Source organism: Equus quagga, unplaced genomic scaffold (genome assembly GCF_021613505.1).
Source record: "Equus quagga isolate Etosha38 unplaced genomic scaffold, UCLA_HA_Equagga_1.0 220_RagTag, whole genome shotgun sequence".
NCBI classification, from domain to species: Eukaryota; Metazoa; Chordata; class Mammalia; order Perissodactyla; family Equidae; genus Equus; species Equus quagga.
The window spans coordinates 5,082,106-5,106,903 of NW_025799647.1; the positions used below are offsets into that span (position 1 = coordinate 5,082,106).

Consider the following 24,798-nt stretch of genomic DNA (forward strand, 5'->3'; position numbering starts at 1 on the left):
TATAGTTCTTTTTTAGAGTTTAACACTTCTCTAGGCTAGTTTTATTTCTCTTAAAGTAGTTGAATTCATATGAAGTCTTTAGTGGATTTCTCTTCTCCCTTCTCACCCCTATACCTACTATCACATTCTAATGAACTCTTTCTCTGATTTTTTTGTTAGTCTAATTATTTGAATATTCAAGTTATCATCCTGCTTTATAGCTAAACTTTAAATGACTTAACTTCTGCATATACTATTATAAAGTATACTCTTAAGTTAGATCTCTTTGTGCAAATCCTTATTAAAACATTTGAAGAAATAGGCATAAAAACAAAATAAGCATTTCTGAAAATATATAACATCTTGATATTGCACAAGAAACAATAATAAGGAATTGGGTACACACTTAACCAAAAGTAAAACTACAAGTATATTCACAATAAGGAAATAATAAGGCTGTAAGGTCCACATGGTTAAGAATGTGTGTATGAGCATATATGTATGTATATATAAAAAAAAGTATTTGTAGCTAGGTTAAAAGCTCACCAAACATTCCATTTCCCCATGAAAGGTTTTAAAACATGTTAACCATTGTTTCATTCAATACTTAGTTGAATTTTATCTTGAAATTTGAAAGCTGAGAAGCATGGTATTTTACATTAATATCAAGAATAAATGTTTAACGGAAACTCATTCTGCCTTAGTAGGTTATATTGCTAACTTAAGAAAATAATCTGTCTTAAGATACATTCTTTTTGGTTGTCTGTGATTTGTGAAAATGTACCACTATTAAAGTAATACCACTTCTGTTTTTCCTTCAAGTTAACAGACTTAAAAGCGATCTTCATTAATATTAATAATCAAGTTTGTGACTGGTATACACAGTGAAAAAGGAGGAAGGGCAAATGTTACATAACAGTGAGTAATAACTAGATTATCTTTTCTTGTTAAAATGTTAGTCTTGCATTTTTTTCTCTGTACCCACATCTCTTATTTATACTCCTAAACTACAGATTTTGGGGTGTAATTTTTTAAATTGTCTAACTACATTTCATAATATGTAAACTGTAATTCAGATTATTTTAAGTTTAGAATTATATATGTGTTTACACAGATATGTGACTATCTCTCTTTAAATATATTTATAGTAGCCTAGCAAGCCCTTTTATTTTAGAAGGGACCCTTGACGATAATTAGGATATAAAGTTTCATTTTAGTGTAGCTTTAACCACTGATGTCGTATGAATATTCTAGTTACTTTTCTTTAGCAGATTTTCCACAAATACTAGGAGAGTCACCATGAATCAATTTTGTCACAAAGTGATTCCAAAGTGGTCTTTACTGAGTTTTCTTGGATCCTTGTAACTGGAACTTTTGGGGTTGATGAGGTTTGTCAGGAAGACAGAAAAGATGGTGTCACTTCAGATCTGATATTCCTGGGTCTGGACTTAAAGATTATCTGCTGAAGATTGATTCTTCCCCATGTCCTCTCCAAATTCAGATCTCACTTCTCCAGAAGTTTAGAAGGCCCTATTTCACCACTGCCACACAGAAAAAAACAAAACTCAAGAAAAATAATATTACAAGTTGACTGCTCTACAAGATACAACATAATTCTTAGGTCAGAATTTCATGGCTTTTGGCACCAGGCCAGCACACTGTTAACAGAACAAAGAATGGGAACAAAAGCATAGTTCCTAGAACTTAAATTTATTTAATTTCTTCTCCAGTGTAACTCATTGTACCCTTCAAATATAAGATGTCTTATTACTAATATAATTCTCCAGCTGTAGGGACACCTTTTTTTTTTTTCTTGCATGACCTAAGCTGGAATGAGTAGGGCACATAAATAAGTAACATAAAGACAATAGGTCAGCCAGGTAGAGGAAAATAAGAAGGAAGGAAGGAGTTAAGAAGTGTTTTCCTTGAAATAAAATAATTTTACACTGTACTTTAACTTGTTAATGGCAAATCTCTGATTGAAAAATAGTTCAAATTTAAAAGCTCATGTTCTTTTTTACTGAGTGACTTCAGTCATCAAGCTAACATTTTCTTCAAATATTAAGTGTTGTATTTTCTGCAAATGAAAATAAAGTTCACACATGCGCGCATACCCATACATGGAGGAGGAGTTTTCCTCGAATTCCTAAGTTCATAAGTCTCTTAACCTGCCCCAGTGATTCTGGGTAGAATTATATTTTTTGCAGCATTGCTTTGCCCTAATTTTTTAAAAGAGAGATTGCCTCCTCTAAAATATTTTTTCCCCACATCAGGGAACACATAAGCATTTGAAAGAAAAGATGACTTTCATAATCTGGATGCTTAGAATTATGTTTCTGTCGTCTAAAAATGAGCTCTGCTGAGTTCTAATTGGTATAAGCAGTTGGTTTAAGGAGGATAAAAACAACGCAGCAGCTTTTTAAACAAAGCTCAACTGGAGGCTTCATAGGCTGTCTACCTAATTCTCTTCCTTTCTCGAATAGGTAATACACAGTTATGCAAATTTTCACATAAAATTATTAATATTCCTGACTCTGAAATGAAATCATGTCTTTTACATCTTTGTCGTCCTTTGGCCCTAGAGTTTCCTGTGACCTGTACTTATTACAGTGGTGATTAGTACATTGATAATTCAATTCAGAGCCAAGTACTGAATTGTAATCTTCACACCATCTTTTTTGTCAGCAAATGAGTAAGATAATGAGAAATTATAATGAGTTCCTGCCCCCTAGTGATCTGCGGTGGTTTTGATAGAAAGGATGAACAATTCTGTCACAACTAATGGACCTCAATGATTTTGTTCTCTTGAATATATTAAGGGAACAACATAATGGGATTTAAACTTCTTAGTACTAAAGTCAACTAAGCATGTGTATATAATTATGTAAGTAGTATTAACTTGGTTCAAAATTAGCATGAATTTACAAGCTGCTATTGTCATTTAGTTAATATTTACATTTATCAATACTCACAGACACAAACATTCCAAATCTTTGCATTTTTGCCTCTTGCTAGGGTATACGTTTCTAAGTAGCTAAATTTCATCTGGTTTTAGTATGAGACTACCCATGTTACCAAATAATATGTCCTTGAGTTTGACAGACGGCAATGGAAGTGGGCCACCCGAGTGATAATATAGACATTTTGCATGGAATCTCACCATCTTATTCTTCTATTCTCACTTAAAACATAACATTTGCAGATGGCAGAGAGATCGCTAAAGTAGTAGATTTAACATAATTTTAGAAATCAGGCAATAGATGCATAAAGTTAAAATCAGATTAGATTGGGAGGAGAATTTTTTCACTTAAACCATTAAATGAAGTATTCATTTTTTTAAAGTTTGCTGTTAGGTTAGGGTGGATATACAGCTGTCATGTCCTGAAATTATCTTTCATTTCTTTTACAAGCAAGACTGTCTTTATAAGTTTACACTAGAAATCCATATATGTTTTTGGTAAATTGAATTATAGATGGCTAGAAGAACCAACTTTTGTTTTAGGCAGACTTAGATTGCTCTATAAACTTTAATTGAATCAATCACAATATGATAATTAGCGATTTTGTTTTGTTTGTTTAGCCAAAGAAAGGGAAAATTTCTTATCCACGTCATCTGTTAAGGCAAAAAAGAGGAAACGGGCTATTCTGGGGTCCTGAATTTTCTTGGGACTATTTTCAAATGATCTAAGTTATTCAACTTATCAGTCTGATAACCAATAAAAGGAAATGGTGATTGGTGGGAGAGATTAAAACATAAAGGTCAGGAATAGGGAAAACAGATGGGGAAAAAGTCACAGAGGTAGAAATATGGAAGTTGAATTCAAATGAATTTTTAACTGAGCACCTATAAAGGGCCCCAAAAAGTGGCTGACAATACCACTAAATGTTTTAAGTTTAAACAAATGAAATTAAAACATCAGTATTTAGTATTTATTTCTAAAACATCATTCTGAATAACCCATTCAAATAAGTTTTGTTTTCGACTGATATATTTTCACATTATTCAACATGTTCATTAGGGACCCACTGTTACCAGCCACCTTACCAGGCACCGCAGATGGCAGATGATGAACAAAGAGCACAGAGTCTCACAGGAACTTTATCACATGTTCCTGGGATGAAAAGGCCCTTCTTTGTACTTCTTGGTAGGTGAAGTATGTAGCTTGGTGGTTAAGTACAGAATGTAGAAACCAGGAAGGTCTAGGTTCAAATTCCAACTCTAGTATTTAGCTTCTGTATGTTCTTGGGTAAAATACTCAGTCTCTCTGAACCTCAGTCCCCCATCTGGAAAATTATAATGATACTTACCTCATAAGGCTGTGAGGATTAATTAAAACTACCTATGTACAGCACTTAGCAGAGCATAGAGTGCTAACTAAATGGATGCTGGGATTATTGAGAGTCCTAGATGTATGGATGATGGGTTTCCAAATCTGGGTTGCAGCTTCAAGGTCTTAACACCAAATATAACTCTATTTGCTTCAGCTCCTTGGCGTTCATCCTGTCACTCCCAGTCTACTGCATTTCAGGGATCAAGGAGGTGGGAGACATTCCACAAGGATATGTTCCCAAAAGCTTTTTGGTACCCCAGAATCCTAGGCATTGTTAATGCTAGGGTTCCTGCAGAACACTGGCATTTATCACGAGAAGCATCTGTTACAGAGGTGGGGGTGGTGAGGAAAGAAGAGGAACTGATCAAAGTAGATTAATGGCAAAAAAATAAAAAAGAATTTTAATTTAAACTCATGCAACCCGTTTAAAATTAAGAAATATGCCGAATTTCTTTATTCTCAACTATAAGTGTACATACACATTTGGGTTTTTTCTTTGGGTTGGTACTGATTTAGCTTTTTATTAACAATGACAAGTTTTATGTTTAATTTAACTGTTACATTGATTCTTTGGGGGGTTTTCCAGAGATCTATTAAGTATGGAAGTTCCTTAACTAGTGATATAGAGGAGCAAATATTATTTAACTGGGGGGAAAGTTGCCAACCACTCCCAGACTCTCTTCCCACTTTTTTAGAATATAAAAGTTGGTATATTATCTCAAGTATTTAGGGATATCTTTGGCATGTTCTTAAAATTATTCATTAGGCATTCTATAGCTCTAATTGAATTATTTAAATCTATTCAAATTACTTCAATCTCTACTCCTCTCACCTAGAAAATTTCAAATTTTTTTTATTCAACTTTTATATCTTGTTCATATTTTTGTTCTCAACTACAGTACTTAAATATGATTTTTTATGTCAGTCTATTATTTTTCCTTTTAATTGGTCCTCTGACTCCCCCAGGAAACTCTGTCCTTATTTTAATTCTTTTCCTTTTATAACTAGCCCCTGGAGTCCTTATATTCTTTCTTCTAATTTTTGTTCTTACTCAAACTTCCCACATTAAACATTAGCCGTATACCATTTTACTCATATGAGTCATTTCTCTGAATATTTTTACTTTAAAAATATGGGAGAGATTAAGACAAACTTCTGAGTCCTAATCCACTGCCACCTTCGTTGTGCTTTATTAATCTCTGAGATCCTTAGTCCTGTTTACTAAAGAAAAATAAACATCTGAGTTGCGTTGCACTGTAATTGGTGGCAAGCTTGTTAGGCACTGACTCCGTTCTTCTAGAATTTCTTGCTGGAGAAAAGGCCCTTTAAGCAAGACTGTTTGTGAGACAGAAAGAGAAACAAGATTCCACATATATCTATCTAGATTTTCCTTTCATTTTTAGATTTGGAGTCTAATCACATAAGTTATAAAGGCAGGAGGAGCAGGCAGCTTCCACAACCTTGATTCACTGCCTTCACAGCACTGGAGGGCACGAGGCAAGAATAAGGGCTTACAGCTCTGTAGCTGCACCCCAGCAGCGGGGGGTGCGGAGAGGGGAATGGGAGGATACTTGGCTGGAGAGAGGTGTTGCCTATTTTTCATTCCCCCTACTTCTAAAAGTCAAGTAGCCTTTAAAGGAACTCTTTGCCTTAATAATGAAAATTGCACATTATACTTAAAGCCTGTGCTGCCCTGTAGCTAGTTCCAAAACAAAACAAAGGTGTGTGTCCTGTGTAACTTGAAACTGGGAGAAAACATCATCATGAGGTGTAGTTTGTGAAACTATAAACATCTCAGTTATGTAAAATTAGATTATGTTTAATGTTTATATATTTGCTTGCTAACTGTTGGCTGTTACTACATGTCAAAACACTAAAGTAAACCCCCTTTCCTAACGGAATAGACAACCCTTTTTTGCAGAGTGGTAGTATTTAGAAAGAACCCTGTTCTTTACGGTGGGAAAGCCATTGGAATAGATTTTGATGAGACTCATGGAAAAAAGTGATCCCACAGAAAATTATGTCCACTAAGATACTATGTAAACAGTTTAGAAATCTGGTTTGAGTTTCTCGCTTTACACTACTCTCTGACAGTCTCTAGGCTTGTTACAGAACTTTTATCAGGTTCCTACCAGTAATGATATACCATGTTTCATTTTAAGTTGCATTTCAGATTTAATTACTTTATAAGCTATTGTATCCAAGACTAAGATGAATCATTTTCCCTGCTTTTTCTGCTATGTGGCTTTTTAAAAAATTCCTGATTTCTCATTTATCTTCTTGTGTATTTCCCCCATCTCTACTTCCCATTATTTTAATACTGCCTGACTTCCGTACTATTCCTATTCTTACTTAACACCTCAATGTATCCCCACAAATCTCTGAGCTCATACCATGCTCTAATACTTCTCTTTCAACTAAGTCTGTGCTAGTCAATATGTCTCTCAATTCTCTTGGCAACCTGTTCTTTTATGCAAATTGTATACAAAAATATGACTTGCATATCTTAAAAATCTGATGTAAACAAAAAGAGCAATGCTGTTAAATTACTGTTCATATCACAAAATTATACTTTTAAATATAGGAGTTATTTAAAATCCCTTTCATTATGAGAAGGGTATTACAATGCAAGTAATTCACGTTAAAAGGCATTCTATTCAATAGACGTGTTTATTGGTGAGCCAGTTTTGCCAGTGTTTTAATTCACATGTAATTCATGTAGACCCTGTATCAGCAACAACTAATACTACTTTAACTAAAAAATGATAAATTATTTCCATTTATATCCTCTGTGATTATTTTATAGTCCTCAAATTTTGCAGTCCTTTACAGAAAAAAATAATAAAGCATGGTGATAAACTGCAATTTGCCATAACACATTTTCTCCAAATCTTAGATAGTATAAAACACAAAGACTTTTTTTTGCACACTCTGCTTTTATAGAACAACCAGATCTGTAATTGATTTCTTTATTTTATTAGATTTATCAATATACATGGCAGCTTTCTCAAATCTCAAGTTCCAAAAGTATGTGATTTTAAAGGTGAAAAATCATTTTCCTTTAGATGTCATATTCCTAGAGAGCTATTAAAGTCTATTTATAAACAAAAATAATTGATAAACTAACACACTTTAGAAATCAGAATATTTTAAATTATTTTAAATGAATACAAGATATGTCTTTTTAATTAACTATCATAGTTAAATTTAATATCACAAAACAAAATGACTTGTCCCCACTAACTTCTCAAGTGAGGTAAAGTCATTGGGTTTTACACTTAATATAAGTTTTAAATGTGATTATTAAATGATAATATTTTATCAATTATAGGAAATATTCATTTATAGGAATTTCCTTAGGTCCATCAATCTTTTTAGGCCAAGTTTGAGCCCATGTCAACCTTCAACGTTAGATTCAGTACATCTAACCTACCTAATAAACTTGTCGATTGAAGAATATGAATTTCATTGATAAGAAGGGGGAATAAACAGTGTTTATTAAATCACTGTTCAATGTACAAAAAGAAAAAAAGCTGAAAGTGAATGGGATAGTTTCCAATAACTAACTACTTGATTTTTTTTTTTAATTTAAACAGGAATGGCCAATGATGCTGGGTTTAAAATTTCACAGAATAACTTTAAAAAAAAAAAAAAACACATAGAAATAGTGACGTCATCACCTTATTGATAAAAAACTAAAGTTTAATAGTCATTGAAGGGGTAACAACCACTTATAGTCTACATTTAAAAGTAATTTTAATCATAGCTAAAACAAACTAAAAACAAAGAATTCTATTAAGAAATAACAAAAATGATAAACATTTAATAACACCTAAATTGTAGATACTTAAGATCCTAAACAAAAATATTAAAGATAAAAGGGCCTTGAAATTTTTTTCCAACAATTCATCTTATAAAATCAATTTCTAAATAGCTCATATCCTTTGCTTTGGTGTTTTGTCTGCTATCAACTAAACATTAGTACAGTAGAAAATCACTTAGGTTCTTTTCAAATGCTTGGCATTATAATGTGATCTCATATCTTTCCTCAAATTAAATTTTGCTCCACATATTCCACATGTATACAGATGAACATCCATGTGCTGTTCCAACTGTTCATTATTTGGGAATATCTGAAAGCAGACCTGGCATATAGTCTCACCAGCAGATAAATGAGAAATCATATGCCGTACATGGTCATGTTTTCTGAAGTTGCCTTGATCACAAATGGAACAGACATACCTGGCCATGCCTTTGTGCATATCATTGTGCAGTCGCAACTGACGTTCTCTTAAAAACTGCTTTCCGCATGTCTGACAAACAAACTGTTTTTCCTTAGTATGAACAGTATAGTGTTCTCTTAAGTGACACCGCTGATAAAATCCTTTTCCACACAGATTACAAAAATGCTTTCGTCTGTGATCTCTTTCATTTTCTTCCAAGATGGCACTCTTAAACATATCTTGGTCTAAGCAGCTAGACATATGTTCAACCACTAGATTTTCAGTTTCAAAACGCTGGCCACAGTTAGGACATCGAAAAGGACAGGCAGAATGTTTAAATAACTGCTTTTTTTGGATACTGTTTATCTGGAAATGACTGTCCCTAAAATCGTCCAACATTTCAACAAACATATCTCTTATTTCAGACTGCTCATCAGGATTCTCTTCCATGTCCATTTTCTCTTCAGTATTTCCTAAGCCATTCATCGTCAGATCTTGGGGTTCTCCACATCTCTGAGCATGTTCCTGAAGTTGTCTCCCCTTAACAAGTATTTGTCCACATTTACCACATGCACAGATATTTTCAATATGTTTGGCTAAGTAATGAGATGACAGGTCCTCCTCAGTTATTGTGAGTCCACACAGCTCACAAGATGCATTTTCAGTATCCTCTTGCACTGGACTGCTGTTGTTAGGGGGCCTCAGGTTTTCTAAACCACCTCTCTCATCAGCATTTATCGACATCCGAGGTTTTAGAGTTTTCCTACCACTTTTTTTAATACTGACATCTTCTTCAACATAATATCTGTAAAACGGCTCTTCAGGCTCATCTTCTAATTCATCGTTGTCAGTGGATTCATTACAGTCTTTATCCGTAACTTTAATAATGTTAAAGTCTTTCAGTTCATCTGTAGGAATATCTTCTGGCTCCATCTTGATAATGATTCTCTTCCTCTCAGCAGCTCTGCTTTTTTCTTCACTGGCCAGCTCAGACTCCACCGTGCTACTTTTTCGGCTTCCAGTGGTAGAAGTTGAATCATCAGCAGCCTGGCTTGTGTCTCCTCTGTATTTGTCCGTCTGTGCAGAAAATGTTTTAGAAGAATCCTTTTCACCAAATTCAGCTTTGATATTACTGTCTTTTCCATCTCTAATATCTACTATTCTGTGATAGGATCTTGTGTTTTGGTATGAATGTCTGTTAGTACAGGTTAGCACATGCTCATCTAATAATTTTTCACAGCTAAAGCCAAATCCACAACTATCACAGGTAAAACTCCGTCCAAAGCGTCGTGATACACGTTCTTTTGGAGTAGACAATTTGGACACAGAACTTTTTTTACATACATCAAATAGTGGTTCAGGAAAATTACCTAATTGTAAAGACTCTTCATCAGGCTCTCTATTATGTGGTGTATTTACTGTTGAACTTGGTTCTGCACACCACCTATTGGCTTCATTACCATTTCTAGCCACAGTGTCTTCATACATTCTTACCCCAAATATCATTTTGCTGTTCTGTTTGCTAGAAGCAGAAGATGAACACTTCGAACTAGAACAGTCTGCATCCTGTATGTCCTCTAAGCAGTCGGGAACATTGTACAGCTGCAGGTAGTTCATTGCCACTTTAAACTGCTCAAAACTGGAGGGAGCTGTCATAATTTTTCCTAAATACATAAATTGCAAAATGAGATCAAAACACTCAGCACTAATTTTCATGTTGCTGAGATTCAGTTGTGCAGTACTGTGCTGATGGTTCATGAAAAACATTCTAAAATAGGAGCTACAAGCAGCTAAAACTGCTTTGTGTGCTTGAAAGTAAATGTCATCAATTGCAATACAACAGTCACAGAGAAAACCCCACTCCCTTTGGTTGTTTAGCTGCTGAAGGACGTAGCTGCTGTGGCTGGGCTTTGCCATCTTCTATTAATTAGAGACCTATGTAAAACAAAAATATTAAAGTCAGACAAGATATCAGAAAAGCACTTGAAAAAAAGAATAATTTTGATCATGATTTGTGACTATTGTGATTTTGCTATTACAATCAAGGTATGAGGAGCTTTTCATTCTAACGTAGCAAAACTCAGTAATATACACTTGAGTCATTTTTTAAATTTGAAGATGAAGACACCCAGCCATTTAAACTTCTCATTTGATTTTAAGAAATACAAGCAAAAACCATCATTTTGGTTTCATTACAACTCTTGGGGGAAAAATGTATACTAAATGTGAAAGAAAAAAAGACACTAGTTTAAAAGTGCAAGAAGGATACAAACAATGAAAGTAAATAAAATAGCAACCTAAATTGAAAGTTAGTAACTAGATTGCAGAGTATTAAAAACTTCTTAGATGATTGATATAAAGGAATTTTTTTCATTTAAGTGTGCTGAAGGTATTTTGCTTGTGTTAAAAAAGAGTTCTTATTTTTAGATATACGTACTGACATATTTATAGATGAAATGATATACCTAAAATATGCTTGAAAATAATCCAGTGTGATGGGTGTGGGAGCTATAGATTGGCCATGTGTTGATAGCTATTGAACCTGAGAGGCAGGTACAGTTCAATTTTTGAATATTTCCATAGAAAAAATTCTATTTAAAAACCTTATTAGGTTATATGGAAATGGCACCAAGCAAATAGGTTTGATCAATGCTTTCTCTTTTCTTGATGATCGGAGCAGTAATTCTGTCGAGTCAGAATATCTGTCTTATGTCGCTCGGCATGCACTATGGGTGTAAAGGAGCAGCAGGTCTACTTGACAAGGAGGTATCTAGCTTTAGACTGCGAATTTTCCTTCATTTTTTGTTTAAGAAAAGTATACAAAATAACACATGCTCATTGCAAAAAATTCCAACATAAAAGTACACAGAATAAAAACACACCTTAGGTCACATACCTCTTCTGAGAGGTAACCTCTGCAAACAGTCGGGATTTTCTATCTTCAGATCTGTTTCTATGTATACATACAGAGTCAACAGATACTGAGTACCTGCTATGCGCCAGGCATGTAGTTTTGCTTTTGGTGTGTGTGTGTGTGTTTTTTTTTTTTTTTTTACCTAAATGGTATCATACTATATATACCTTTTTGCAACTAGTTGTCTTCACTTAACAACATATGGTAGACACCATAAGTATTTTTAAAGTAGGGAGTTGAGTTTGGATAAAGGAGAATGGAGAGGAAAATATTAAAAGCAGCAGAAGTCCTATCTATTATATTACAAAGCAAAACTACGATCCAATTTTTGCCTCAGTTTTTAATCTGTATACATAAAACTTCAGAATCTATCTTCTACTTAAAAACAAGCCCCTACACAATTTGAACATAAAAAGAATATTTAACAAGCTGTTCAGAGGAATAAAATGTTCACTCTTCAGTCCCCAAACCCTTCAATCCCTGTAGTAGTAATTAAGAGAGGATCTAAATTTATTTACTGCCACTTGTTTTTTCTCTCTTCACCACAAATCACGTGCGGATCACATACCCTTTTCCCCCACTACCTAAAGACCCATCCTGCCTCCTCTTCCTGCCTAACGACAAAGAGCTGCATAGCCAGGAGTGTGTGTCTGGTGAAATGAAGGTGGCTTATAATGAGACCTACTGCCTTCTTAAAATTGCAACCACTGTACCTTTTCTGTAAGCCAGATCAAGTACTTCAAGTAGGTACAATATGTCAACCTTTTGTAACTCAGATATCTGTTCCAAAACTGTGAGGAATCATGTTCAGTACGTACCTAAATACAAAAAGCAATGTATGCACCAAGATGCTCATGTGTTATTTATAGTTTGAAATGCCTGGTAATAAGGGAGTTGTAAGTAAACCAAGGTAAATCCACTCCCTAAAATTCACTGTCATGTGGCCTTTAAAAATTATACTTATGAATGAAGACTATAGAAGAAAATGAGAAAAGTTTCAGGATGGAAACCCGCAAACAGAAGATATAAAATTGTTACATTTACAATTATATAAAACAAATCCAAACAACAACAAAAGCGTATTCAAAGGGTTGAAAAAGGAAAAAAAAACCCCAAACCCACACAAGCCCTTTTTATATAGGATGAGATTTCTAGGCCTATCATCATACTGTAGGATTCAGAGAATAAAAAGAGGCAAAGGGATAGATATTATCTCAAACAATTTTTTCTAGCAATAAGAGTTGTTCAAAAATGAAACAAACTCATTCAGAGGATAATGAACGCCCTGTATGGAGGCAGGGATGAAACGTTGTGAGCACAGCATGGCACAGGGAAAAGGGCGCAGGCTCTGGGTCAGGCGACCTGAGTTCCAATCTAGCTCTGCCACCTTGGGTAACTTGTTTATCCTCATTGACCCCAAGTTTCCTGAACTGTCAAAGTGTTCAAACATGAGGATTCACAGATGCAATGTGTAAAATGTATATAGGGCTTGGCATGTGACAATTAACGGAAGTAAAAGTGGCAGTTGCAGTGCTGGTGATGCTTTTTTTTTTCTTTTTCTTTTTGAGGAAGATTAGCTCTGAGCTAACTGCTGCCAATACTCCTCTTTTCGCTGAGGAAGACTGGCCCTGAGCTAACATCCATGCCCATCTTCCTCTACTTTCTATGTGGGACGCCTACCACAACATGGCTTGCCAAGTGGTGCCATGTCTGCACCCGGGATCCGAACCAGCGAACCCCGGGCCGCCTAAGCAGAAGGTGCGCACTTAACCGCTGCGTCACCGGGCCGGCCCCTGGTGATGCTTATTTAAGCATCAGGAGGTAAGTTTGATTAGATAACCTTAAAGTTTCCTTCCAAATAGGAGCCCAACAGTATGAAAGCCAGCCGTTAATCTGTAAAAACATTCAGGTTTTAAATATCCTGTGCTTGAAATAATGACATAAAGAGACTAAAAGTTCCAAGGACCCTTCTAATCTAAATGAAAAGTAGTTTTATGGTCAACAACCAAAATTAACGCAACTACACAGAAGACCCACATGATAAGCACCTCTGTAGCTATAGTCACAATTCAATTAAATTAGTGAAAACGTATACATTCTGTGTTAACACAAACAAAACACTAAAACAAATAAGAGCATCAATAGCATTTTAATGCACACTTATTAATTCAACAAATATTTATCAAGTATTTGGTGTACCAGGCATTGTATAAAGTACAGAGAATCAGCAATAGCACAGGTGTTCTGTGATCTCAAGGATATATGGTTGAGGAGAATTTTGACTTGTACTCTGTCTAAAATTAATGCTAACACTACAGCTTCCAGGCTGACCTAGATCTTTGGTTTCATCAGTGTTATTATGCAAATGTCCGAGTTGTGAGTAAAACTGAATTTAGCCAGAGGAACTTTTAATAGCAATCATTCACACGTTAGAATCAGCAACTTTGTTCTTGTTACACCTCATTCAGAAAAGCTTTAAGAAGGCTTAAAAACACCAAAAGAAAAAGGGCAGAAAGTGGAGTCAGGGGTGAGGGCTCTAAATCCCTGTGAGATTTTTAGGTTGTTATCTCTTGAGAATAAATGTGTGTGTGTGTGTGTGTGTGAGGAAGGTTGGTCCTGAACTAACATCTGTTGCCAATCTTACTCTTTTTGCTGGAGGAAGGTTGTCGCTGAGCTAACGTCTGTGACAATCTTCCTCTATTTGATGTGGGATGCCTCCACAGCATGGCTTGACTAGTGGTGCTAGGTCTGCTCCTGGGATCTGAACCTGCAAACCCCGGGGCCGCTGAAGTAGAGTGCACAAACTTAACCACTACACCACCAGGCCGGCCCGAGAATAATTTTTGCATTAAAATTTTTATAATTAATTTCATTTTTATTAAACAATAATTTCACCCAAATTCCAAAAGAAGTTTCCAATTTTTCAATATCCTTAATGTACTCAAAAAACTTAGTGAACTTTATTATAGTAAAGCTTGTAAAGAATTTTAAATAAAAGGATTGCTGTATTTCAACTGTCTTTGTTTTTATACCTGAAATCTGTGATTGCTCTTGTTGGTGTCACTAGATGCATCACTGGCAGAGCAAGTTTATTACAGCTGGAAGTCAAGGGTGGGGCTGAGAGCAGAAACTTCAAGTGTGAGCCAAAGCCCAGGGTTCTCCTGAGGCTGGAAGGACAGCCAGTGTGCATGTGGCTCTCTAGCAAGAACATGCAGTTAGGTGATGCAAAAAATTCTACACTGGATTTTTTAAATTTTAGTTTGAAAGTTTACCAGCTCATCTCAAATTCAAAAGCAGCCACCAAGCACCTTAAGCATATTAAGTAATTTAGATATTCATCAACTTTTAGAGCTTAGAGAGATCTAATCTAGTCCAACATTCTTATTTATAGAAGAAAGGCAAAGATCTAGGGCTGCTAACAACATATCAAGGGTATAGTTAACTGTGGTAGAGTAGGTACTAAGACTCCTGACCACAGACAGGTATTAACAACTTGGTACTACACCGTGTGCCCTTCTACAAAGAACACTCAACAAGGACTGGGCCTGGGTCCTTAATATCGAAAGGGTTTCCTGGCAGGCACTCTCACACAAGTGACCACTCCTACCTGCACTCTCTGTAATGTGCTTGTATCTGTATATGTGCATCTAGTCTTACTCAGTAGACATGCTCCCTAAATTATGCTGTGTAAGCTATTTCAGTAAATTTCTCACTGACATAGTAAGATTTCAGAAATACTTCTCCTTCATTACGAAATCTCTTAAGTTGGAAAAAACAGTTTTGCTGGAAGTTTCTTTTGCCCTAGTCCCAGTCAAATGATAATTTAAGGGTCTATAAATAAGCATATAAAGTGAATGAAGAAGTAACTTAAAGGAATTTTCAAGTGACTTCTGTAAGGCAAATAACCACCCTCTAAATTTTGTCATAGACTTGCATTACCACCCAGGCCCCTGAGGACGATTTGCATGGTCTCAGTGAGTCTGCAGCAGAGCCTAGCATTACACTGTCAATTCAGCATCCCAATCTCTGAACTACTAACAATTACCTCTGGATCCCAAAAGACATATAAGTGTATATATATTTATTTCCTCATACCTATTTCTATGTCTTTTATGATTGAATCGATGTATATGGATTTGAGGGTTATAAACTATCTCTTTTTTTTTTTGGTGAGGGAGATTGGCCCTGAGCTAACATCTGTGCCAATCTTCCTCTATTTCGTATGTGGGACACCAGCACAGCATGGCTTGATGAGTGGCGTGTAGGTCTGTGCCTGGGATCTGAACCCATGAACCCCAGGCTGCCAAAGTGGAACGTGCAAACTTAACTGCTATGCCACCGGGCCAGCCCCTAGACTATCTTTTTAAGAGCGTGAAATGTAAGGAAAAGATTCTCTCCTGTTTATAAATCAGAGTATCATAATGTATTGAATACCTACATGTTCCTGACACCACATCAAGTATTAAGGGAGGTAGAGAAGGATGGTATACAGTAGAGCTAATTACATATGAGGGGTTAAATTTTAAGCCAAGAAACAATTTGAGAATAATTAAGTACTAAATTTTATTGAATAAAGTTCAGCAAGAGTTTAGAAAAAGAAAAGCATGAATTGTACTAGAACTGTAGGCTTTAGGAAGGAGGTAGGATTTGAGTGAAGCATCGATGAATGAATAGGATAAAGAAAAAGCAAGGGGAAAGGCATTTCAGGTATCTGTATAGGTATGTGTGTAAACAATTGGGGAGGGGCACATAGCAGCATAAACAAAAGCTTGGGAAGGTAATGGGAGGAAAGGTAGATTCGCTTTACTGGGTTGGGAATGAAGGTAAGGCAAATGACAGCTGTAATATGAACAACAATGATACGAATAACTACCATTTGTTAAGCCTTACTTTCAATGTGCCAGGCTCTAGTCTAATATCTCACATATGTATTATATATACACACACATATGTATACGTGTAAATATGTATATCATTTTATCATTTAATCCTCATAGCAAGCCCTACAAAGTAGGTACTGGATGTTAAGTACCTTAACATTTAAAAGACCCATTTTCCAGATAATAAAACAGAGGCACAGGGTGTTGTATAAACTTCCTAAGGCCACAGAGGACTTGGTGGGATTAGAACACAAGCAATATGACTCCAGAGCCTGAGATCACGACCTTAATGATTTTGCCACCTATAAAAATAAGGTAACCTTGGCAACCTTCTTTCCTAGAATACTATTTCCCAGGGTATACGGTCCAATTTCTAAATTTAATTAAATTCTTTGGGTTTTCTCCTTGAAATTTCCAGAAAGAACCAGTTATAGAGGCTCCTAAAGATAAAAGTTTTCACTTCAAGGCACTTAATGACAGACATGATCAAGTTTAGAAAATTTTATTCACTTTTTAGAACAGACATTCTGGCTAGTTATTAGACTGCAAATTCAGCACTTAGTACAGGAAGTTCTGAAATTATAATTAGGTTATGTTCCAAAACTTTATTTTTAAGTTAGTTATTTGGAACTTGAAACACATATTCCCATAGAAACAATGCTATAAATGGTGGCTCACACCCTAAAGTCTGTAAAAACCCTCTTGGAGCTGTACAAGGTCCTCACAGTGCTCTAGTATCACTTGTGTCATCAGCACTAACAGAGCTACTGTGCAGCAATGCCTGCTACACTGAACTCAAGGTCAGGGACGAGGCTTAATGGCCTTGGTGTTCCCTGTGCCTAGCACACTCTTCCCACGTAGTTGGCACTTAATGCATGCTTATTAAATCCAAGTGTTAAAGAAGAGAAGACAGATCTGACTACCAGCTCTACCACTTATTTGGCTACTAGGAAACTTCCTTACCTCAGCCTGCCTTTCTCTTCTGCAAAATAGAGAAAATCATACTCCTCCTAGGACTCTCATATAGAGATGACGAATGTTCCTCTGTCTTTTAATCTGAACACAACATTTCTTAAATATTGTCATCATTGTGAACATAATTCATAGAATTTTACTAAGTGGTCAAGTTCAACCTGATGATTTATAGACGAGAAAACAAACTGAGGCCCTGAGAAGTTAAGTGATATGCTCAAGGTCACATTTAGTTTTAGTGGCTGACAGTCTCCTCAATCCTGGTCCAGGGCTCCTGCCACTATTCTAACTGCAGCCCCTAGGGCTGGCTACTTTCTCCTCTGCATCAGTTGTTTTGCTGAAATATAGGAGCTGTTCATATTAGCAAGGGTTGTTTGCACCTACACAATATGGCCTGAGACTGTTAGGCTTCTGGAGATTGTGGTTTGTCAGTTGGTTAGTACTCTTCTGTCTCCTTGCTTGTCAGGCCAACAGCTGTCACTTCTGAAAGGTGTACTGATCTCCTGTTGCCCACCATTTCAATGTTACGGGTTATGAAATTAAACAACTCATCAAAACTGAATCTATATAAATAATTTCCTGTGAGGACCTAGGGATGTGTTCTATGAGTAGGGTAAGGTTTTAATTCTTGCACTGTTTCATTTATTTTAATTGTTTATAGGCAACAAATTGTCTTACTCTTTTGCGTTAGCCCAGGGCACTGGATAGCTGAGGTTGCCAACCAAATAACTTCTGAATAAGTGAGGTCGGTCTGTAGTTCAGTTGCATTATGGGTCTAGGAAACGAATTCATCCACACAGAAGGCAAAGGGAACATAGTGGCTTCTGAAATATTCCTCTGTCCCTCTGGGAGTAGAGGAGGAAAAGTATTTAATCCAACGTCTCTACATCTTGATGTGTTTCTCCTAGAGGCAACAATGGCATCTTCTGACCACCAGAGGGCACTGTGTGAACAGCAGGCTTATCGGCAAAACCCAGCTTCACCAGGAAGTCCCTTTTTGCACGTGGCATTCGCTTTCTTAGGGTTCATTTTGTGGAACTTCTATCTATTCCAAAGTACTCACTCTCTGACTTTGTCTGGGACCCACGTAAAGCTCTTCCTCCCCCTGTATTCTGGCACTGCCATTTGCTATCACCCAGGCTACTTGGGAGGCACCTGGGACTTCTCCCCCATAATTAACTATCAAGTCTTGTTAATTTTCTCACTGCATGTGTCTCAAATCTGTCTCTCTATTCCATCCCTACTTTTCCTGCCTCACCCCCCGGCCTCTATCATTCACTCCCGAGTTATTAAAACAGGCTCCTTGACTGGTCCCTCAAATCCATCCTTCATCCTCAGACAATTCATAAAGAACAAAAATCAGACCATGTCATTCTCCCACTTAAATCCTTCTGTGGTTCTGCTCACATATCCTCAGGCTAAAGGACAAACTCCTTAGCAAGGCGTACAAAGCCCTCCGTGCCCACCCATCTAGTCTTATGTTTGGCTACTTCCTGCTTTAGACTTCACGTTCAAGAACGTAAAACTCCTCACTACTCCCTGCCCCGTTATACTTCATGTATTTCTTAGTCATGATGACTGGTTCTTCTGTCTGAACCTCTTACATATCATTTAAGAATCAGTTTATCACCTCCTCCAGAAAGCTTTCTGTAACATCTTCCTCTCCCGCTATTTTAGGTTTTGATATTACTCTATCATCTTATTTTGCACTTATTACACTATATTTTAATCATCAAGAACAGCAACAGAGAGTAGGTGTTAAAGCACAGACTAAGCAGACCACCTGGGTTCAGATTCTGTCTCTGCCACTTATTAGACATGTGACCTTGATTAACCAGGTTGCTTAACCAATCTGTGCCTCAATTCTCTCATTTGAGAATGGGGATGGTAATCCTTCTGGCATTTAGGGTTATTGTAAGGCAGTGTCTGTCAGGAAATAAGTGTTAAATAAGAATCAGCTACCACAGTTATCCACGTGTTGGTCTCCCCACTAGATTATGAGCAACTTGAAGACAAGGACTTTGGCTTGTTCGTTTCTCTGCAACATAATCAGTATTCAGGGGCCGACCCCGTGGCCGAGTGGTTAAGTTCACACGCTCTGCTGTGGCGGCCCAGGGTTTCACCAGTTCAGATCCTGGGCGCCGACATGGCACTGCTCATCAGGCCCATGCTAAGCACAACCAGAAGGACTACAATATACAACTATGTACTGGGGGGCTTTGGGAAGAAGGAAAAAAAAAAAAGATTGGCAACAGATGTTAGCTCAGGTGCCAATCTTTAAAAAAAATCAGTATTTAGTAAATGCTGCCGAATGAATAATTGGTGAGGCAGCTCTCTCTGATGATGGGAGGCACTACCCAGTTCCCTTCTTTCAGCAGATCCACACATATTTTAATTGTATTGTTTCCAATTTTGTAGCTCCAAGTTTTGATGTTTAATTCTAACCAAAATCCTGAAAACTTCACACTCTTATCTAATTAAGTCAATGAAACCAATAAAATGAGTATCATAAAAAGTGTGTTCATTCTAATAAGCTTAACTCCATTTTTAAGCCTTAAATCTATTTAACATTCTCCCTCATCCCAAAGCACCCAACCCAGCAAAAGCCTTCTTGCTTTCATATATGCTATTCCCTTCACTTAGAACCTCTTTGATGTCCAGCTCACTCTCCTCGGGGAGTTTTTTCTGATCCCAGGGTGAGGCAGATGCCTCTCTTCTGCGCTTCCAAAACAGCCTATACCTACGACTCTCTGGTGACAAATAACATATGATGCAAACTGGGTTGCTCTCTCTCACGGCACTCTCGGCAGGGATTATAATTACGTGGCTCCCCTGCTCTGCTGTAAGCTCCGTGAGATCAGGGCATGGTCTTAGTCATCAGTGTATCCCCTGAGCCTCTAATAGTTCCTGACATTTAGTTGACATATGATCAGTTTTTGAATGAATAAATGTCAAGGTAGGTAAGTTTTATTTTGCTTATCAATTTTTTGCATTATTTCAATCATGGCAATTTTTATACACATAGTGGTAAAAAACTTACAAAGCAATTTCCCATACACATACAAATGATACCTTGAGGTAGGTATGTGTATTATCCTCATTTTGTGAATGAGGAAACAGGTTTAGTGGTTGACACTCCAATGCTCATCATGTAAGTAGAAGATGGGACTCACACGCTGACTCTTGATTCAGAACCCTGAGTTTCAGTTTTCAGACACCAGACAACACTCTTTCTGGCAATGACTATTAACTGAAGTGTCCCTTTGAGACATTCTAAGCCTCCCAGAGTCACCCCATTTTCATACAGGCCCATTTTGCAGGCAGAATGCCCCAGCCCCTTCCTCATCTCCTCTTCCATCTGCTGACACCGGCTGCCATCAGAGCAAGTCCGCCCCCAATACTAAAGATTTAAAGTGAGGATGGAGCTCTTCTGTTATCTCTAACAAGGATTATGTGCATCTCCCGTAGACAACGAACGGAAAATCTAGTTAGTGATTTAATTCTCTTTAATTTTCTAATTTTACTTCAAAAATGATTTTAAACTCATAGCAGAGGAGTATAAAAAACACCCATGTCCCAACACCCTCAAATCACCAATGTTGTGATTAAACTTCCATGTACTATTTTGGGGCTTTGTTTTCAGAACATCAACTACATCACAGCTCAGTATTCTCGAATATTCCAGCTAAAGAATAAGAGTTTCTCAACTTTGACTAAGATCTCTTGTAGTTACTATACAAATGACTACACATGCCACAATATACTTACAAATCTATCTTAAGTATGTACCATCTCCTTCTATGCCACATCTGAAAACTACAGTCATTAATCCCCTTCTTTCTTCTAATTTCCTTTCCTTGATGTTTGGCATGCTACCTCTGGACATGAATCAAGAGGAGCCCCTCATCCCATATCAGCACAGGGATATCGTGGCAGTGGTCTTCATGGCAAGCATATCGACTCCTTCCCAATTATAAATTATGAAACTTTTGTTTTAATGAGTTTGGTCAGTATAAATCAACCCATCAGAGGCTGGACTAATACATTAAAAAAGTGTGAGAACTGGCCCACCAAGCTACAGTAAGTACTTCATAAGGACAAATCGAGAACAGCAGCCCTGTTCAACTCTCCCGTCTGTTACTTAATCATAGAGTTTTCAATCAGCCCAGTGCAAAACATTCCCTTTCCCTCTGCCCTCTACCCATCCTCACCGACCAGAGCGGTGCACAGAGGCCACGAGCCGCGAATCACCGCAGGCCATCCCCAGGCAGGGTGAGGCACACACAGCAGCACAGTTAGGATCAAATGTTGCCTTCTCGCGTTTTCAACAAGGAATTGACTGTTAACAGTGATTATCTCTGGGGAGTGGGAGTCAGAGCGACTTTCATTTTTGTACTTTATGTACTTCGGTATAGGGTGAACTTTTACAAAGAGCATGGGTTTCATAATAAAGTATTTCCATTGTGAGAAAAAACAGACATGAATCACTTTTAATTTGGTTTACATGAGAGGATAAAAATAAATAATTTCAGTATTTTATGGTAAGAGATACTATCACAATAGGAGAAAACATCCTATAGAGACCAAAGTGACCTCAAGCAGCTGTTTTTCAAATATACCTTGATTTTTTTGGGAAGACGACACATTGCAGCTTAAAAATAAAAATCTATGGAAATTTTTCTGCATTTTTATCCCAAGTGGTTTCCTCCTCTTTGGGCCAGAAGGTTAACAGCAGAGAGTTAGCACCTTTCCTGGCTGGAGGAGGAGAGGCCTGAAAGCAGGCCCTTCTTTTCTCCTGCACATTAGAATGGGAAATGGTGCTACAAGGAACACAAAGACACCCTTAAACAGCTCGATGAACTGTACCTTCCCCAGAGCCTGGCAAAAGAGGAAAAGGAGAAAACAGTACAAAAATTTAGCAGTGTTAAAGCGAAATCAAAACACAAGGTCAAGAGTGAGGGGCCGAGGCTCTGCTCGTGCCCTGCTAAGGTCCTCGTTAAATATGGTTTCTCTTTTCTCTGACAATGATGCACCAGAAGTAGGCCATCAGAGTGGGATGGGAAGAATAGAAAGGCTTCAGGAAAGACTGCTCAATCTGAGTTATTTTACACCGTGAAAATTTCGTCATAATGGAGAAATCTGCTTTTAAAATGAATCTAAGAGGTTAACTGAAGGCTCTATTGCAGACGATCTTTATTAATCTTTGGAAAAGCATTTCACCTCCATTATGCTTCAGTTTTCTCTGTTTAAGATGAGGAAGCCCCCATGTAGCTCCCAATAACTCCCTAGTTATTATTGAGACTTTTAGATATCCATCAAGTAATTCAAAAGGAAAGTTTCGAAGTTCTGATGGTCAGCCATCATTCAAGCGTCATCTTTTTGTATCCTAATTCTCCCCACTTCTCCCCATCATATCCATTTGCACTGACAAAATTTTATAGACTCTAATTTCTCCGTTTCAAAGGAGAAGGTGGTGATTGCTTTGAAGTTATCACGAGAACTGCATCCTTCACCAAATCTACTCCAGACTGCCTTGAACTTCAGCTCAAGAAACTGATTCTAAGTCGCCTTCAAAATGCCTGGGACCACTCCTTGGGTTCGAATGTCTAGGGGAAAATTGTTCCTGAAATAGTTTTCCTGCCGTGATACGTACTGTATGGAAATACACTTAAGCCAACGGAGAATCTGCACGAACCTACCACGCTGAAGCTCGATTTAGGAATATTATACTTACACACATACAAATGCCCTACTGTCCCCAGAAAACATCAAGGACTTTGATCAACATTTCCCTGACGCTCCCAATTTGGAAAATGTCATGTCAACCTTTCAGATCAGGCAGACGCGTTGCTTAGGTAGAAAGGGAGACTTGGAGGGTGGCTGAGCTCAGAACCAAGCCTACATATTTTAGCGGTAATGACGCCCGATCTACGTCCAACACATTTATCGACCACTAACAGAACTCCTAGTAAGCGCCCACCGCTGGAAGCGAAAGCACTTTCTTCCCAGGAAACAGAAGATCTTTTCCACTGAAAATTCCCAAACCCGAGACCCACCACTTTTTAATGAACAAAAAGCGTGTGTGCCGGCAAGAGGGGGTGGGAAAGAGCGTGGCAAGAATTTGCACGGCTCTTACGCCTCCTCCCTCGGAGCGCGCCCAAGTCTGCGGCCTCGGGCTCCGGGACACTTCCCCTCCCACCCGCCCAGGAGCCGCAGCTGTAAGTTGAGAGAAGCGGGCTCTGGGCACGTCAATCAACCGGGTCCTCCCGCCTCCCGTCTACACCTCCCCTCCCCCCTCAAAAAAATAAAGGCAGAGAAAGAAAGGGAAAAGAAGGTAACTAATTTGGGAACTAGTCTCCGCCGGGGCTTCGCCTCCGACCCAGGGAGGCCGCACGTCCCGGACCAGGCGCGCCGGCGGGCGGCGGGGTCGAGCGGGCGGCTCGGCAGCTGCCCGCCGCCGGGTCCTCGCAGCGCGTCCGCCGCGCTCCGGCTCCCCGCACGGGTCGGCGCCGCTCCGGCTCCGCACTCCGCCAGGCCCGCGGTCCGGCGCCCTCCGGCCCGGGCCAAAGTTGCGCAAATAGCCCCACAACTGGCAAATACTCACCGGCCGCAGCAGGAACCGGGGCTGCGGAGATTTTAGGGAGTTTAAGGCAAATCAGCCGCGGGAAAGGCGGGCGGAGGCGAAGGGGCCGCGAACTGCAGTGGCGGCGGCGCGCGGCGCTCGGGCTGGGCTGCGCGGAGAGGTTCTGGCTCTGCCAGGGACTGTGCTGCAACAAAGGACTTCCGCTGCCGCACAGCCGCGCCTGCCGCACCGCACTGAGCCGGCCCCGCTTACGCGGCGACTCCGGGTCTGCCCACCAGTTCGCTGCGGCGTCCGCCAGCCTTCCCCTCCCTTTCGCCCGCCCACCCACTCCGCCGCTGGCTGCTAGGGGCACCCGCGGTCGCCTGTTGTTGCAACAAGTTTCTGCGTCGGGCTCCGAGGAGGCTGGCGCAACCCGCACCGCGGGGGCCGGCGCGCCGGCGGCCTGACCACCCCTCTCGCCCCTCTCCCAAGGGTAGGCTTGGGACCTCCTCCTCCTCCTGTTTGCACAGCTGGTTAGGACTGGGCTCCTCCCGACTCCCCAAGGGCAGGATGCTGCTTTCCCACTCCGTCCAGATGTCAGACCCCTGCCCCGTAGGACCCAGCAGCTGGGCCCTCCCTCGCAGTGTACGTCCCTGGCGTTCTGGGGGCGCCGGCACCCTCACCCTGTCCCGTGCGCGGCCGGTTCGTCCACGATTGCCCATTCCCCGCGCTCCCCCCACTCTGCCTTCCATGGGCCTGTCCGCCTCTGGCCTTGAGTCACTTCCCCCGCCATGCCCCCCCCCCCCCCCCCCCCCCCCCCCCCCCGACTCCCCCGGCTCAGCTTCCTTGGCCCCGCGCCCTCAGCCCTCTCCCCGCGAACACGCGGGCGCATCCTTCCCTGCCCCCACCCCCGAACTGAGGGGGTGCCCATGCTTCT

General features: G+C 39.1%; 1 protein-coding gene across 3 annotated transcripts; it reads right to left on the minus strand.

The window, feature by feature from the left end:
• Positions 1 to 462: 462 nt before the first annotated feature.
• Positions 463 to 24,602, minus strand: LOC124233761 (zinc finger and BTB domain-containing protein 1). 3 transcript variants are annotated; one of them, XM_046650946.1, is made up of 3 exons: positions 23,904 to 24,513; positions 8,553 to 10,468; positions 463 to 1,520 (listed from the first exon to the last, which is right to left on the minus strand). In XM_046650946.1, exons 2-3 carry the CDS (start codon positions 10,448 to 10,450, stop codon positions 1,484 to 1,486), a joined length of 1,935 nt encoding a protein of 644 aa, XP_046506902.1. In that variant the 5' UTR covers positions 10,451 to 10,468; positions 23,904 to 24,513; the 3' UTR covers positions 463 to 1,483. The 3 variants fall into 3 exon arrangements, with proteins under 3 accessions (XP_046506902.1, XP_046506901.1, XP_046506900.1); XM_046650945.1 differs by lacking the exons at positions 463 to 1,520; positions 23,904 to 24,513 and adding an exon at positions 24,545 to 24,602 and having other exon boundaries at positions 7,271 to 10,468; XM_046650944.1 differs by lacking the exon at positions 463 to 1,520 and having other exon boundaries at positions 7,271 to 10,468; positions 23,904 to 24,511.
• Positions 24,603 to 24,798: the final 196 nt, after the last annotated feature.

Excerpts from the sequence above, each read along its gene's own strand:
- LOC124233761 (XM_046650945.1), bottom strand. The coding sequence starts at position 10,450 with ATGGCAAAGCCCAGCCACAGCAGCTACGTCCTTCAGCAGCTAAACAAC.